Source organism: Microcebus murinus, chromosome 3, assembly GCF_040939455.1.
Source record: "Microcebus murinus isolate Inina chromosome 3, M.murinus_Inina_mat1.0, whole genome shotgun sequence".
NCBI lineage: Eukaryota > Metazoa > Chordata > Mammalia > Primates > Cheirogaleidae > Microcebus > Microcebus murinus.
Window position 1 is genome coordinate 58,256,145 of NC_134106.1, and position 17,091 is coordinate 58,273,235.

At 44.9% G+C, this 17,091-nt stretch overlaps 2 protein-coding genes and 1 pseudogene across 2 annotated transcripts; all 3 read right to left on the reverse strand.

The window, feature by feature from the left end:
• Window positions 1-11,053: 11,053 nt before the first annotated feature.
• LOC142869926 (RNA-binding motif protein, X-linked 2-like) lies at window positions 11,054-11,996 on the reverse strand (annotated as a pseudogene).
• A 1,720-nt stretch (window positions 11,997-13,716) lies between these two features.
• On the reverse strand, window positions 13,717-14,759 carry LOC142869927 (transcription initiation factor TFIID subunit 8-like). The gene is given in 2 exon segments (XM_076000450.1): window positions 13,717-14,708; window positions 14,711-14,759. Coding segments are annotated over 2 exon segments (1,041 nt in total).
• A 142-nt stretch (window positions 14,760-14,901) lies between these two features.
• On the reverse strand, window positions 14,902-16,339 carry LOC105863285 (eukaryotic initiation factor 4A-III). The gene has a single exon (XM_076000864.1). The coding sequence runs from the start codon at window positions 16,291-16,293 to the stop codon at window positions 15,124-15,126; it is 1,170 nt and encodes a 389-aa protein (XP_075856979.1). The 5' UTR covers window positions 16,294-16,339; the 3' UTR covers window positions 14,902-15,123.
• Window positions 16,340-17,091: the final 752 nt, after the last annotated feature.

The following is a 17,091-nucleotide window of genomic DNA, read 5'->3' on the forward strand; positions in this document are numbered from 1 at the left end:
TTTCTCTGTGTTTTATTTCTGTTGCACTATATTTGGAATGTAGATGTACTTGGAAAAGTGAGAGTAGATCAAAGTTACTACTTTTAAATTTTGAAAATGACAGTTAATGTTTTAGAAGAAACCCACTCATGTTTGCAGCTTATCTGTTCAATGTTGAAAGAAGAAAAGGAATCCTTGCCATGTTTTATATTTAATAAGATTTTTCCATTTAAATGCATAAACTCTTTGAATTAGTCCCAACCATGAGAGTAGTTTCTAAAATTCATGTTAGAAAAAGTTAAGAGTTAATATTCTATATTCAGAAAATAAGAGCATTTTTGAGTATTACAAAAGTTTATTTAACAAAAAGTTTAATATGAAAATGTATATGACCTGATTTTGACATCATAGTAAAAAAGGCCCTTTGGAGAGGGGACATGGATTTCCCTGCTGAACAGCCATTATTTATACTTGTTCCAAGGCTTCTAACATGATGATACTATTACCTAAGAAAAAGTAAATCTGAAAAGAGCAATTCATTTAAAAGATCAATGATAAAGTATGTTTACCAAATCCTTTTTCTTTTTTTTTGAGACAGTCTCACTCTGTTACCCTGGCTAGACGTGGCATCAGCCTAGTTCACAGCAACCTCAAACTTCTGGGCTCAAGGGATCCTTCTGTCTCAGCCTCCTGAGTAGCTGGGACTACAGGCATGCACAACCATGCCTGGCTAATTTTTTCTATAGATTTTTTAGTTGTCCAGCTAATTTTCTTTCTATTTTTAGTAGAGACAGGGTCTTGCTCTTGCTCAGGCTGGTCTCAAACTCCTGACCTCAAGCGATCCTCCTGCCTCAGTCTCCAGAATGCTAGGATTACAGGCGTGAGCCACCGTGCCCAGCCTCAACTCTACATCTTAAATCAACTTCATGCCCTTGCATAAATAGAACAAAAACAAGAAAAACAAAGACCTGGAAACCTTTTTCCCCCTTCTAAACTACTGACCTCAAGGATTTTGTTTTACAGATTTTGGGAAATGTGCTGACACTTCTAGTAAACAGGAGGTTGGCAACAAACAGAAACACCTCTCAACCTCCACCAGATCAGAGGCAGGTTAGAGGAAACTGCCAGTCTGTTGGTACCTGTGTAGTAAGAATTTGGTATTTGGAAGACTCTGGCTTTGGTATAAGGGAATTTCTTACTGCCAGAACAAGCACTTGCCACATAAAATATAGGCTCTAAATCACACTCCTGTACTATCTCTGATCCAAATTTTATACCAATTTTTTCCATTTCATTTTTCTGGTTTAAAAGAAAGAAACCAGTGTCCAGTGGCAAGTGACATATGACTTATGCTCATTCCCATCCTTAATTTCTTCATTCATAAACTTTGCTTAGAAGACTAAAATTCCCATTCTTTTTTAAAAATAGACTCTTGCCCTCAGCCCCGATGGCCACTGGCAAAGACTTTTATTTCCCAATGGATACGAGAGACTCTTTCATCTTCTTGGTCATAGTTGGGATGAGGTGCATGTGGTCATCAACACACTTGGTCACACAGCCGTCCAGCTGACGCTTCACCTGAAGCTCCTTACTCCCTGCATCTATGGAATCTTTGGCTTTGTCGTTGCAATGCATGGTGCAGCGGGCCAGGCGGTCCTGTGGCAAGAAGGAAGAGGGTAGAGAGGCTGAGTCTGGCTTCCATTTACTAAGTGCTCATCTGCTAGGCCCTGTGCTATAGCCTTGACGTATATTATCTTCATCCATCAAAGGGACATTCTAATATGATTGACCAAGATTGTTGGAGTGAAACAGGGAGGCCCAGATAAGACACTATTTCTAGAAAGGCAGGTGAGTGACAGAATAAATTGTACAGAAGACTCTTCCAGTAAGTAAGAGGTCATTAGAGGTTACTGCTAGGCTTACACACATCTTGATTCTTTAATAGACCTGTTCTTGCTACAGATTAATCTCAATTCAACAAATATTTGTTGAGCATCTACTATGTGCCAGGCACTCTTCTTATATTGGGGAATATAGCAATGAATAAAACAGATAAAGTTCTTGCTAGAACTTACATTCCAGGTAGGGGAGAAAGACAAAATAAGTGGACACTTTGAGGAAGTACTTGGATATTTGAATCTGGAGTTCAGGAGTCAGGTCTGGCCTAGAGATAAGAATGCATGAATTGTCAGCATCTAAATATTTACAGCTGTGAGACTAGAACACACTAGAGAAGTAGTTAGATAGCAGAAAAGGAACAAGGACAACCTCGGGTACTCTAATGCTCAGAGGTTGGAATGGGGAAGAGCCAGCAATGCAGGCCAAGAAAGGAGGGAGGTGGAAAATCAGGAAAGAGCTTTCCTGGTGGCCAACTGAATAAAATCCCTCAAGGAGGAGAGTGATGCACTCTCAGTGCTGCAGGTAGGTCAAGTAAGACAGCAGTCCCCAACATTTGCGGCACCAGGGACAGGTTTCATGGAAGACAATTTTTTTACGGACTGCGGGGTTGGGGGGAACGGTTTTGAGATGATTCAATCCCATTACATTTATAGTGCAGTGAAACTTCTCTGCTCATGATAATCTGTATTTGCAGCCGCTCCCCAGCGCTAGCATCACCGCCTCAGCTCCACCTCAGATCATCGGGCATTAGATTCTCATAAAGGGCAACCCAGATCCCTCATGTGCGCAGTTTACAGTAGGGTTCCTGTTCCTGTGAGAATCTAGTGTCTCCGCTGGTCTGGCAATAGGCGGAGCTTGTGCAGTGCTGGGAGCGATGGGGAGTGGCTGTAAAAATAGAGGAAACTTCGTTTGCTCTCCTGTTGCTCACCTCATGCTGTGCAGCCTGGTTCCTAATGGGCCACAGACCCACCAGTCTGCGCTGGGGGTTGGGGACTACAGGAGTAAGATGAGGACTGAGAAATGACCAGGGGATTCAAGCCCCATGGAGGTGAATGGCAAGAGCTGTTCTGGCACACTGGAAGAGTGAAAGTCTGCTTAGAAAGCATAGAGGGAGAAAGTTATATAGTAATCCAAAAATCAAATTTTCAAAGGTCAAATCTATAAAATTACCCGTCAAAAGGAACACACACAAACCTTTGGACTTTCATGATCTTGAAGAAATTAATCCTTCATAATGGCAGTAATTTTGAAGAGTTTTGTATAGCAGAATGTAAAATTATATCACAGGTATAATTTCCCCATGTGGACGGAGCCTCAGGTTATGAAAGACAGGTGTGAAAGTGGGCCCTGTTTCTCCTCGAGTTCTAGAAAAATAGAGGAAGGGAGTAAAATGAAGTTGTGGATACCCTGTGCTCCAGAGAGGGAAGAAGGGAGCTCTTTTAGTAACCACATAGGGGCTTGTGAACCAGGCATCAGTGAGTCAATGATAGTAACACTTTATATAAATGACTCATTTACCCCCCATCCTCACGCTGTGACTCCACTGATCCCCTTTCTGTTACCATAAACTACATTTTCCCTTCCTAGAATTTCATACAGATGTGAGTGTTCAGTATGTACTCTTGTGTCTGGCTCCTTTCACTTAGCATGATGGTTGTGAGAGTGAGCCATGCTGTTCCTTTTTGTTGCTGAGTAGAATTTCATGGAATGACACCACAATTTGTTTATCCCTTCCCCTGGTGATGGGCGTTTGGGCCTTTTCCGGTTAGTAGCTATTATGAACAAAGCAGTGACTCTGGGCATCCTTGAGCAAGTCTTTTGTAGACACAGATTTTCTTTTCTTTTGGGTAAACATGTGGAAGTGGGATTGTTGAATCACAGGGTAGCTGTATGTTTATGTGTTAATTTCTAATAAAAAAATAAGCCTCAAAGTCAAAGCAGGAGCTACAGATACGCAATCAACAATGAAGCTTTTTATATGCCAGCAACATGGAGCTGCTCCTGAACTCCCGGGACAGTTCTGTCCTGACTGCTCCACCCTCCCACCCCCAACTGGACTGTCCTATGCATTCATTTATCAGACACATATTGGACACTTTGTAGACATGGGGTACTGTCCAGGGACTGGGGTACAGAAGGGAGCATCTGTGAGGGTGGAAGGGGGGCAGATACAGGCAATATTGGAAGAGATGTCATCCAGGAAGGGAGGTGGCCCAGGCTGGCGAGAAGGAAGTGAGCCATCCAGCTGCTGCAGGAATGCTTTCTTAGAGGGGTAAGGCTTGAATTGAGATAAGCAAGTGTTTGCTTGGCACATGGGATCAAGAGAATGGCATGCCAGGCATGGGGGGCTGCCATGAACAAAACAGTGTGTGAAAGACCTTGAAGCTTTGGGGAAGCCAAGTGATTATGCTGACTCTGGAGCCTGGAGTAGTAAAGGTGAGTGGTGGTAGGGGGTGTGCGTTGGGGTGGACATGGGACAAGGAATGGGGCCCTGTCATCGAAATTTAGGCATGTGCTGCCATTGGGCACTAGATGGCAGGAGAACTCTGGCTTGAGGGCAGTGGGGAGCTTGACTCAACCCCAGGTCCTTTCAAGAAAGCTGTGTTCTTCCGGAACCAGGTCCTCTCTAGCGCAAGTGCTGGTAACTCCCCAGAAACCAGTGTTCAGGGTCTGAGACGCCACTTCAATCCCAACTACAGATGGCTTCAGCTGCAGCTGGAATCAGGGTGACACCAACTGTTAGACAATGTACCAAGCACTGTTTTAAGTGCTTTAGATGTGATTATCTCTTTAATTCCCACACAATGTGGGTACTTTGCTTCACTTTTCTCCCACTCAGGGCAGAAAACTGAGGCCTAGGGAGATGAAACCACTTGTCAGATATTGCACATTTATAAACTGTTGGAGCTAGAATTCCAACCCTAATAGGTGGGCTTCAAGACTGTAGAAAGTAGGAAATTTCTGTTGTGACTGACTTAATGTTTATACTTATATCTCATATTCCACAGAAAGTTCTTTCTTCTATATAGCAAAATCTTTAACTCCTTACTTTTCTTCCTTATTCCTGAAATGCCAGACTGAGTCTTTCCAGCAACTCCTACTCGTAAGAGCCAAGTTAATCACGCTAAAATTATTAAAGTCCTTGAGTAATGCAGACTTGTTAGTTTGTATATACAGAAGGAATGGTTCTTTAGTATTTATGAAAAATAATTTGTGACTTCTGGTTAGCTGGCTTTGGAAACCAAATGGGATTCATGGTGGAATTGCAATTTAAGCTCATGTTAGAAAGCTCAGATATCTGTTTGTGTTATTCTTCTGGTGCTTTTAGGGGTAGGAAATTAGGTTTCAGGAGTATCTGGCCCAAGCCTTGGCTGACCCACTGAAATCTGAGCCCTTTCAGGGTCTTGGGTAGTCAGTTATATAGTCTCAATTCCTTTTCCATCTCTCCCCCACGCCATCTGGTGCACTTAGGCCCAACAGTGGCAGAAGTACTCCCAATCTGTCTTCCAGAGGCAAACAAAGGCACTACGGGTAGACTGGGGCTCTTTCCTAGTTACTTATATTCAGGACGTGTGTGAGATAAATGGAGGTCAGGAGGCCAGGGATGAGGGGAGAAAGTAAGTTCTGCTCATTGCTTCCACCTTTTCTAACCCTCAGGTTAGCAATAGGTGACAGACGGAAACCCAACTACAGCCAACTTTGGTTTAAGAGTTCCAGATGAACCTTTGTGGATCAAGGTGATAATTTAGAAAGCATTTATTTTTTATAGGCATGTGCCACCATGCCCGGCTAAGTTTTTCTATATATATGTTAGTTGGCCAATTAATTTCTTTCTATTTATAGTAGAGACAGGGTCTCACTCTTGCTCAGGCTGGTTTCAAACTGCTGACCTTGAGCAGTCCACCCGCCTCAGCCTCTCAGAGTGCTAGGATTACAGGTGTGAGCCACCGGGCCTGGCTAGAAAGCATTTCTTATGTTATCACTCTCTAGCCAAGACACTCTTTGGTAGATTAGGATGCCTTGCTGGGGAAAAGAAAACTCACAAAGAACATTATTTTTTTGCAGAATGAAGAATTCAACTCTTTGGAGTCATAAATATTTTATTAAAATATATTTGAACTTTGATTGAATGATTATTTTATATAGTTATATTATTAAATATAAAATAAAGCAAATGCTCTATGATTATAAATATTCTACCATGTAAATATTTCTTGAGTCTATTGCTATCTCTCTAGCCTACTGTTATCTCCCTAAGGCTACCATTATTATTATTTGCCTAGGCTACTACAATTGATCCTGTTTAAATGTTTTGCATATCTTCCTATTGAGTCATCTTATACTTATTGGTTTATAGAATATATTTATGTAGTCTTATTATGAGCCTTTTGTCAGGTATATAGTATTACAAATATTTTCTCCTACTCTGTGATTTGCCTTTTTACCTTTAAAATAGCATCTGTTGATGAAAAAAAGTCCTTAATTTAAATATCATAATATTTATATTTTTCTCTTTATTGTTAATTGTTTTTGTGTCTTTTTTAAAAAAATCTTTTCCAACTCCAAGATATGAGGATTCTTGAGATGTTAAAAATTATATTTATTTATTTTTATTCAGCCTTTTTTCTTTCTAATATATGTATTTTAAGGATATAAATGTTCCTCTTAGCACTACTTTAGCTACTCTCACAAATTTGGATATGAAGTATTTTTGTTCAAACATTTTCGAATTTCAATTATGATATATATATATTTTTAAAGATAGGGTCTTGTTCTGTTGCGCAGGCCAGAGTACAGTGGCAACATTATAGCTCACTGCAACTTTGAACTCCTGGGTTCAAGCGATCCTCCTACGCAACCTTCCAAGCAGCTGAGACTACAGGCATACACCATCATCCCCAGCTAATTTTTCCAGTTTTTTAGAGATGGGAATCTCATGTTTCTGAGGTTGAACTGTGAATTTTTTTTTTTTTTCTTTTTTTGAGACAGAGTCTTGCTTTGTTGCCCAGGCTAGAATGAGTGCCGTAGCGTCAGCCTAGCTCACAGCAACCTCAAACTCCTGGGCTCAAGTGATCCTGCTGCCTCAGCCTCCCGAGTAGCTGGGACTACAGGCATGCGCCACCATGCACGGCTAATTTTTTCTATATGTATTAGTTGGCCAATTAATTTCTTTCTATTTATAGTAGAGACGGGGTCTCACTCTTGTCAGGCTAGTTTCGAACTCCTGACCTTGAGCAATCCGCCCGCCTCGGCCTCCCAGAGTGCTAGGATTACAGGCGTGAGCCACCGCGCCCGGCCCGAACTGTGAATTTTTGATGCATGAGTTATTTAGAAATGTATTTTCAAATTTCTAACCATCAGTATTTTTTGGGTAAGTTTTTATCAATTGCAAGTATGATTGCATTATGGTCAGAAAATTTTAATTATCATTAAATTTAATTTTAATGTTTAAATTACTAATTTAATTTTAATTAATTAATTTTAATGTTAATTATACAGGTCTATATGATTTTAATCTTTGATTTGTTGCAACTTGCTTTATGGCATCAAAAAAAGAATTTTCTAGCTGGATGCAGTTATAGGCTCACGCCTGTAACTCTAGCACTTTGGTAGGCCAAGGCAGGAGGATCCTGTGAGCACAGGAGTTCCAGACCAGCCTGAGCAACATGGCAAAATGTCATCTCTACCAAAAATAAGAAAAATTAGCTGAGTGAGGTGGCATGCACCTGTAGTCCCAGCTACTCAGGAGACTGAGGAAGGAGGATCACTTGAGCCTAGGAGTTGAAGGTTACAGTGAACTATCATCATACCACTGTACTGTAGGCTGGATGACAGAGAAAGAACCTATCTCTTAAAAAAGATAAAGGCTTTTCTGACTGTCTGCCTCCCACACTGTAAGCTCCTCAGCCATGTATTTTCTTAGCACCTTGTACTTGTCTGATGGTGCCCATTAGTACCACTCCCTATTTGTCCCATGTTTATTTTCTTTGTAAGATTAAAAACTCTATGAGGACAGGAACCATGTCTGTGTTTTTCATTGCTCTTCTCCAATTCTTTGCTTAGTGACTGGCACATACTAACCCCTTAGTAAAGGTTTGCTTAATGAATGAATAAATTAATTAATTTCATTATAAAAGTGATCAGATTACTAAAAATATTTGGAAACCAGTTTTTAAAACCTCAGGGAAGAATAGTCCAACAGTATTGGCATTTGGCTTTAGATCTTATGTCTTCCCCTTTGAAAGCAAATCATTCTTGGGATTCAAGAGCAAGGGGAATGCAAAATAAAGTATCTTTTAGATCTACTACTGAGAATCAAGCAAAATTTTCCTGATAAAATAGTGAGGAGAGTGTAAGGATTAGGTACCACAGGATGAATGTCCTCCACTATTTGGTTTATTGCCCTTAGATCTTGAAAAAGCAGGTATTCCTGGGTTCTAGGTTTTTGAACTGGCAGAACGGCAGTATTGTAAGGAAAGCGACAAGGTGAAAGTCCATATTCCAAGAAGGCTGAAACTAGGGGTTGAAGGCCCTGCTTAACTTGAAGATTTAATGGGTACTGCTTCAGTTGGGAGGAAGGAGATGAATTCCCAGATTTATCTTGATATGAATGGGGTCTGTGTGTACGCTTCCAGGTTGTCTGGTAGCCCATACCTCAGGGTGGACTTGATGGAGAACTTTGTTGGGCAGCTCTTGAGAGACAGCCAGCCAAGCAAGCAGAGCCACTTGTGAGGCAAGGGCATGTCCTGGAGAAACTGCGACATGCACTTGCTTATTCTGAAAGGTCACCTGAGACTCCAGTTTGGAGAGATCTTGACCCAACAATGGGAGAGAGCACTTAGGCATGTAAAGAAAACCGTGTGTGAGGAAAGAATTTCTGATAGCACAATCCAATGGCTGGAGAAAATATTTTTGAGAGGGTTCCCTGGATATTCCAGTCACCAATATTGAGTCTTTAGTTAGCTTGGCCAATTTAAGATTTAATACTGAGTAAGTCACACCAATATCAATTGGGAAATCAATTAATTTTTTTCCCACCTTCATTGTTACCCTGGCTCCTGGTGGGGGATGTTAATCACAAGCTGTAATTCCTGCAGATCTTGGGGGTCCTTAGGGTCCTGTCATTCCATACCCTTTTCATCTAGTTCTCTCAGCTGCAGAGAGGGTCCTTATGGTCCTTCTGCTTTAATTTAGGGCAATCCTTCTTCCAATGACCCTCCTTGCAATAGGCACATTGATTTTTCCCTAAGGCAATCCTTTCATTATTTTTCCTTCCTCCCTGGGCTGTAGTCCCCTTCAGTGAACACCTTAGAGTTTTTCATCAAAGCTGCTGCCAAAAATTTTGCCTGTTGCTTCATTTCATGTAATTTTCTCTTTTCCTTCTGCTGTTCTTTAGTTTGTTCACAGTTTATAAAAACCTCGTAAGCCACTTCAACCACATGGGATATGGGAGGGGATAGAGTACCCTCTAGCTTCTGTAACTTTTGTTGGATATCATGCATGCTCTGACTAATGAAGGTCATACTGATCAACCTTGAATTTTCAGGGTTCTCTGGATCTATACTGGTATACTTCTGGTATGCTTCCAGAATTCGTTCTAAGAAGGCTCATAGATTTTCATCTGTCTCCTGTTTTATTTCCTGAAACTTGGCTTTTAGTTTTGGGAACCCTTTTCTAAGCCCACCCAGGATACAATCTTGGAAGTGTTGAATCTTATCTTCATCCCCGTTGTTTGGAGTCTGGCTGAATCATGAACTGGGACAGCTAAATTAGCTGCAGTCCTCATCTGGTTATTTGGGCCTTCTTCATGCAACAGTCAGCCTCCTCTTGAGCCGTTTCCAAGACAATGTGATGTTCTTCAGAGGTTAAGAGAATGTTAAGCACTGGACATCCACCCAGGTGGGATGATGCATACTAAATTCAAACAGGTTACTTATACACTTTGGGTTGTCCCTAGAGGCAGGAATATTCTGTTCTCAATTATATAAATCAGAAGTGGTGAAAGGGCTATACAGCCACATTAATCCATCCAGTTGTCCATTTTCATCCATCCCTCAAAGGAAATTGCCAGGCTGGGAAGAAAGGAGGACCCTGACTGAATTGTGTACCCTGACAGGTGTGTGAGGGAAAGACCATATCACAACGCTTCCCAGGACTGTCCTCAGAAAAGGAAGAAAGTGAAGGATAGATGACTGGAGGAGCCAATGGGGAAGAAATAAAGGTTCCAGGATTATAGGAGGAGCAGAAGGGCTAAGAAGGGGATTTCCAGAAGGAGTTAAAGTGCTCAGGACCATGGCTGGGGCGGCAGCCAGAGCTGCAGCGTGGGAGTTGCCCAAAGGTGCTCTTCAGAATAAGAATCTCCTCTGATGGCAGAATGAGGTTCTTGGGCTTGAGCTCTCACTCCCTGATCTTTTAAAATGCTTCTGTCCTCTGTTTAGAATCTTTTTTTTTTTTTTTCTTTTTTTGAGACAGAGTCTCACTCTGTTGCCCAGGCTAGAGTGAGTGCCGTGGCGTCAGCCTTGCTCACAGCAACCTCAAACTCCTGGGCTCGAGTGATCCTCCTGCCTCAGCCTCCCGAGTAGCTGGGACTACAGGCATGCGCCACCATGCCCAGCTGATATTTTCTATATATATTAGTTGGCCAATTAATTTCTTTCTATTGATAGTAGAGACGGAGTCTCGCTCTTGCTCAGGCTGATTTTGAACTCCTGACCTCGAGCAATCCGCCCGCCTCGGCCTCCCAGAGTGCTAGGATTACAGGCGTGAGCCACCGCACCCGGCCTTAGAATCTTATATTGAATCTGGTATGGCTTATTTTTTATTTTTTCCAGGGACAACAACTTTATTTTAGCATATTATGGGGGTACAAGTGTTAAGGTTACATATATTGCCCATGCGCCCCTCCCCCCTTGAGTAAGAGCTTCAAGTGTGTCCATCCCCCAAACATTGCACATTTTACTCATTCTGGTTGCATATACCCATCCCCTCCTCCTCCGCCAACGAATTGTGGCTATGTGGCTGTTGAAACTATAGCCCTCTCAATGACTCTAACATTCAAGAGATTAAAAGAATTCAGCCCCAGAGGTTTTATACACAAAAATAGTAACAACATAACTGAATTTGACTGCATTTAAAAACAGTTCACTTCCAAATCTACTGAGCAGCTGAACAGGCTTCAGTGCTGCCTGCGGTCCCCGGGATTCGAGGAGTCCCGCTCCGGGGAGTGCCTGGCCCTTTTATGCTTGTGGGACCTGTCATGGCTCCTACTTCTATGACTACGCCCTTCAGAATGCCTGTTCCAGCCAGAATGTGTGTCTGAGCTTCGCCCTCTGTCCCTATCCCTGTTCTTTTCTTCTCTTGCCTCCCTCCTGCTTGAGGACTTGTGCTCACGTTTGGGTTTCTCCTCTGGCTCCCTCTCCAGGTCCTGGGCTCCAACATGCCAGGTGGTCCTGGCCTCAGGGGAGGCCGAGTAGCGCTTCCGGCCCTCCTTGGACTCCAGCAAGAACTCCGAGAGAGTTCAGAAGCCACTGTGCTGCTTAGGGTCATCCTTCTCCTTTATTGCCTTGCTTCCGGGTGATGAAGAGGACGGCTGCTCAGCCTCTACTGCCCGGTCGGTCTTCTCCTTTTCTTTTTTGTGGGTTTGTCATCTTCAGAGCCCTCAGACAAACTCGGTGAGGGGGTACGAGCCCCACAGCCCTTCTCTCTCTCTTTTTTTTTTATTAGCAAAGATTTTATTATGAACTTTTATTATGAGCTTTTCAAAAGTCACACTTTTAATCCGCCTCTACTACTTTTTCCCTCCAAGAATTCCCCCAAAGCTATACAAAATAGAAATTTATAAATATACATTGAGAATTATGCAGTTTTTACACAACAATGGGCAGGTCAATGTTTCAAGTTGTCTAACTCTTTCCCAGTGGCTCCCATCCAGAACTGGCAGCAGTACAACCTCTGAAAGTTCAGCAGCAGAAAAGGCAACCCTTTTCCCAATCTCGTGGCACTAGGGCCTGCAGCAGGTGCTGGTGTGGGGCAATGACGAGGAGTGAGGACCTGCAGAAAACATTGATTGGGATGACCGCTCCCAGAAGCGATGAGAACGGCAGGCCGGGTTCAGCCATGGCTTGAACCTGGGACTCGCCAGGCCGCCAGGCCAAGAACTGCCAAGGGCTGAATCACACACTCCGAAGGGTTGGCACAGATTCAGTCTAATTTGGGGAATCCAGTTTTTTCATTATTGTCCCCTCTTTAGTTCCGGGCAAAGGGACAGAGTGTCCCAAAGAACAGTGATGCTAGGGGGACACAGAGCCTGCTGGCAAGCCCCCAAGTTTCTCAAGTTTTCAAATTCACCAAGAGAATGGACAATTATGAGATGACTATAATTAAATATGGACCTTAGGGTTCTAACCCAGGGAACAGCGTGTTTATCCAGTGGTAACTTCCAGGTGTTTACAGGCATCTTTCTTCCTTCCAAGATCAAAGGATATCAGCCTGCCCAGCATCTTCCTTAAAAACTTCTTTTCTGGTTTGTCGAGTACATCCATTATGAAGCCATCTTTTCCCAGGACGCAGAGGTTGAGCAGATTCAGATCTGCTTCCTGGAGAACACCTCAGCCTAGACTTCGGGCTTCTCGCAGCCCACTCCCACTGCAAGGTGGGAATGTGGCCTTCCGTCCACACCGGCCTTGCGGCAAACCAGCGAACCTTTTCAGCTTTCAGAAGACAAGGCCAAACCCAGCCCTCAGAATCCCACCGCACCAAATCCTTTTCCTACAGCTTAAAAATCTATGTCTCCGCCGGGCGTGGTGGCTCACGCCTGTAATCCTAGCACTTTGGGAGGCCGAGGCGGGTGGATTGCTCAAGGTCAGAAGTTCGAAACCAGCCTGAGCGAGACCCCCGTCTCTACCAAAAATAGAAATAAATTAATTGACCAACTAAAAATATATATACAAAAAAAAAAAAAATTAGCCGGGCATGGTAGCGCATGCCTGTAGTCCCAGCTACTCGGGAGGCTGAGGCAGTAGGATCGCTGAGTCCCGGAGATTGAGGTTGCTGTGAGCCAGGCTGATGCCACGGCACTCACTCTAGCCTGGGCAACAAAGTGAGACTCTGTCTCAAAAAAAAAAAAAAAAAAAATCTATGTCTCCTTTATCAGTCACAGCATAACACAGCCAATGCCCAGGCTCTTGTCAGAGAGCCCTCTTTTCCCGGGAGGGGCAGGACTTGGAAGTTCCCAAAGCACAGGCTCCACAGAGGGACGACAAATGACTGACCACAGAGGGGACAGAGAGCACTGCCCCACCTCAAACGCCGACCAGAGGATCAGCGCCACTCTGGCATGTCACTGTCCTCCACATTGATGAGAATGTGATGAGCTCGCAACTCCTGCCAGCCCTGGGTCAAAGCTGTGACGTGTGGCCTCCTGTTGCCAGCGTGTTGAGGGGGCGCAGAGTCACTTCCATCAGCTCAGCAGGGCACTTGGAGCCCAAGCGAGGGGAGAAGTAAGAATGAGGTCCTGACATGATAAATTAGTGCAACAAATTGTGAATCAACAAAAGGGATCCCGACATCCTGAAACACACCCCGGGCAGGCAGGCAGTGTTCTTGGTATTACAGCAAGCACGGCGGCAAAGAACCCTTCTTTCCTGCCACGTTCCCTGGTCTTCTGGGTTTCAAAGCAATCAAGTCCTATGATAATAAATGAAGTCCCCGGCTGCTGCTACGCCCACGGTACATGCTTGCTGATTAAGAAGCCTCATTATTACCATCTTTTCCTCAACCCAAACATCCAGTGAAAACGGGTCATCTTAATATAAGGTTTGTTATTAAAATCATGTCCAATCAGATCCGCAGCCTTGGCTCAGCCACAAAGAGGTCACTCTCTCTTCTGCCCAGCAGTGGCTTTAACTCCCCAGGGGGGTGGTGTCCGGGCCCGTGGACAAGCCAGGCTTCCTTCTCAGCTGAGGAGAGGGACTTCTTCCTGCGGATCTTGGGTTTCTTCACAGGTCGCAGATAGGGGTTATCAATGATGCTCTCTTCCCTGTTGCGGCTTCCCGACAAGGCGAGCTTCTGCTGCAGGACAGAAGTGTTCTCCTTCTCGGCTCCAGAATCGTCCGTACTGATATGAAGAGTGAGGTTCTCTGTGTCTGTCTGCTCATCCTGCTTTGAGGAATCCATCTCTTCCATTTGTTGCATCTCCAGCTCAGACGGAAGAAGAGCTGTCAGGTAGGGGATGCTGAAAGGTCTGGCAGCAATCAATGGAAATGTGCTGACATCATCTTTGAAAAGACTCTGGGTCTCTCCTGTCTTGGCCATGAAACGGGTGAGTGCCTGCTCCACATCGCGCCTCTGGGATGCAGCCTTCTCCCGCAGGCCCTGGGAGTCCGACACAGGCTCGCGGACAGCCGGAGTTCTGATGTAGGTGTGGGGATCGGGGAACTCAGGAAAATGGCTGGGGAGGTGTGGCGGGTGGGGTCGGTTCTGCCCTGCAGTGAGGGCCTTGGGGGTCACTGGCTGATTGGTCACTGGAGGAGCAGTGATGACCATCCTCTGAGACTGTTTTGCATAAGCTGGGAGAGTGTCCACATTGAAACCCATCTCAACAAGTGTGACCACGACATCCGACAGTGCGGGCTGAGTCCTGGCTGTGTGCTCACAGTGAGACTTGGCACTCCTCCCAATTTCTGAAATGTAGCTCTGCAGCATCTCTGTCAATGTTTCCACGGATGCTTTTTCGACGCTCTCAAACCCTGCCTCTGTGAGCAAGGAGCTCACAACCACTTGCAGTGTTCTCTGGGCCAGATGGTAGTTATCAGCAGGGTTAGTAGACTGTTACTTCCTGATCTCGTTCTGGAGCCGCTAGCCCCGGCCGCCGAGTCGGCCATCTTGCTCTGGCGTGGCATGACAGCCCTTCTCTTAGAAGAACTGGATGATGTACCTAGAGAGCTCCGAGTCCTTGGGAGGCCGATAGTTAGATACATGATCCACTCGGATAGTTCGCCCTTTAATCTTTTTTTTTTTTTTTTTTTTAAGTTTTACATGTTTAATGAAAAAGACTTGCAGCAATGCATTATTTACATGTGGATAAGAAAAGTCAGCAGCAGCAGCCTCGAGCTTTTCCTGGGGGCACTATGAGAAGAGATTTCACATAAACCCCTTTAATGGAAGCTGACCCTAAGTGTTTCCAAACAGGACTACAAAATATGTGAACCACCTCCAACCCATCTACAGCGCAGTGGGACTGTTTCTTCAGATCAGATCGGCAACGTTCACAGGCATTTCATCAATCTGAGTGGAGTAGTACTGTTCAATATCTCGGAGGATGCGGATGTCGTCGTTCTTTACAAAATTAATGGCCACACCCTTTCGACCATATCGACCTGATCTCCCAATTCTGTGTATGTACAACTCTCTGTTATTGGGCAGGTCGTAGTTAATGATGAGGGACACCTGCGGGACATCCAAGCCCCTGGCCCAGACGTCTGTGGAGATGAGCACTCGGCTGGCGCCGGCCCGGAACTCCTTCATGATGGACTCGCGCTCCTTCTGCGGCATGTCTCCGTGCATCGAGGACACGGTGAAATTGGCTTCTCTCATCTTCTCTGTCAGCCAGTCAACCTTCCTCTTGGTGTTACAGAAGATGACCGCTTGTGTGATGGTCAGTGTGTCGTAGAGATCACACAGGGTGTCAAACTTCCACTCTTCTCTTTCCACTGCCACAAAAAACTGTTTGATGCCTTCCAGAGTCAACTCATCACGTTTTAGCAGGATGCGGATTGGGTCCGTCATGAACTTGTTGGTCATTTCCAGGATTTCATGGGGCAGCGTGGCACTGATAAGGACCACCTGTGTGGCCGGAGGCAGGTACCTGTACACGTCATAAATCTGCTCTTTGAAGCCTTTATTCAACATTTCATCAGCCTCATCCAAAACCAACATCTTGATAGCTCGTGTCCTTAAACTTCTTCGATGAATCATATCAAAGATGCGCCCTGGTGTGCCTGCGACGACGTGCTGTCCGTAATCCAGCTTCCTGATGTCCTCGCCCACATTGGTGCCCCCGATGCAGGCGTGGCACTGGACGTTCATGTAGTCGCCGAGAGCAAGCAGGCCCTTCTGGATCTGCACAGCCAGCTCTCGCGTGGGGGCCAAGATCAGAGCCTGGGTTTCACGAACCTGAATATCCAAGCACTGAAGGACTGAAATACTGAAGGTGGCTGTTTTACCTGTGCCAGACTGAGACTGTGCGATGACGTCTCTCCCTTTAATTATCTGCTTGGTAGCTCGCTGTTGGATCGCTGAAGGGTTTTCAAAACCGTAGGCGTAGATGCCGCGCAGCAGGTCCTCCCGCAGGCCCATAGAGTCGAACGTGGGGGTCACATCCACCTCCTCGCTGGTCTCGAATTCCACTGTGGTCATGTCTTCCTCTTTGAGCAGCCGCTTCCGCGCCGAGCCCCAGGTTGCCATCGTGACAAAACACAGATGATGTCGCCTTCCGTCAATTCATAAGGAAGCCCTCCCAGGAAGATCCAGGCGCTGTCCTTGTACTCGGAGTGCCAGGACACCTTCTCCGGCACCCCAAGCTGGACCTCTCGCTCATTCAGCTCGCTGATCAGCTTCACCTTAAAGGGTTCATCTTAGCAGGTTCCCGGTCGTCCCAACTGCTCAGCTTCCAGAGGAGGCTGCCTTCTCTCCAGTCTTATATACGGTTCTTGGATCACACGTAACCAATCACCTATGAGCATGCAAGATTATCCGATTAATGGTGGGATTAGTAGGATCAGCCAATAAGCTTCTCATGTATCCAATCTGCAGTGGATTTTGCCTCAGGGGCCCCAGGCCGGGGCTTTTCCCTATCATTAGGATCAGCCATAAACTTCACAGGTATCCAATCAGTGGATTGTGGATTTTGCCTCAGGGCTCCCAGGTGTGGGGGCTTTTCCCCATCGTAAGAACATCCCACAACTGTCCGGTTGTGGTGACTCATGCCTGTAATCCTATCACTCTCCGGTATGGCTTATTTTGATAAAGAAGCATAAAAGACTGTATGCAAGGAATTTCGTCCCATTGCTAACATGATGCGAGAATAAATCTAATTAGAGAATAGTATCATAGTTTAGTGATCCATGAAGGGGCAGCATTTCCTTAGACTTGAGAGAGTACTGGGGCCAAACAATATTACAGAAAAATACTGTTTTCTTCTTTTTCATAGGCTTA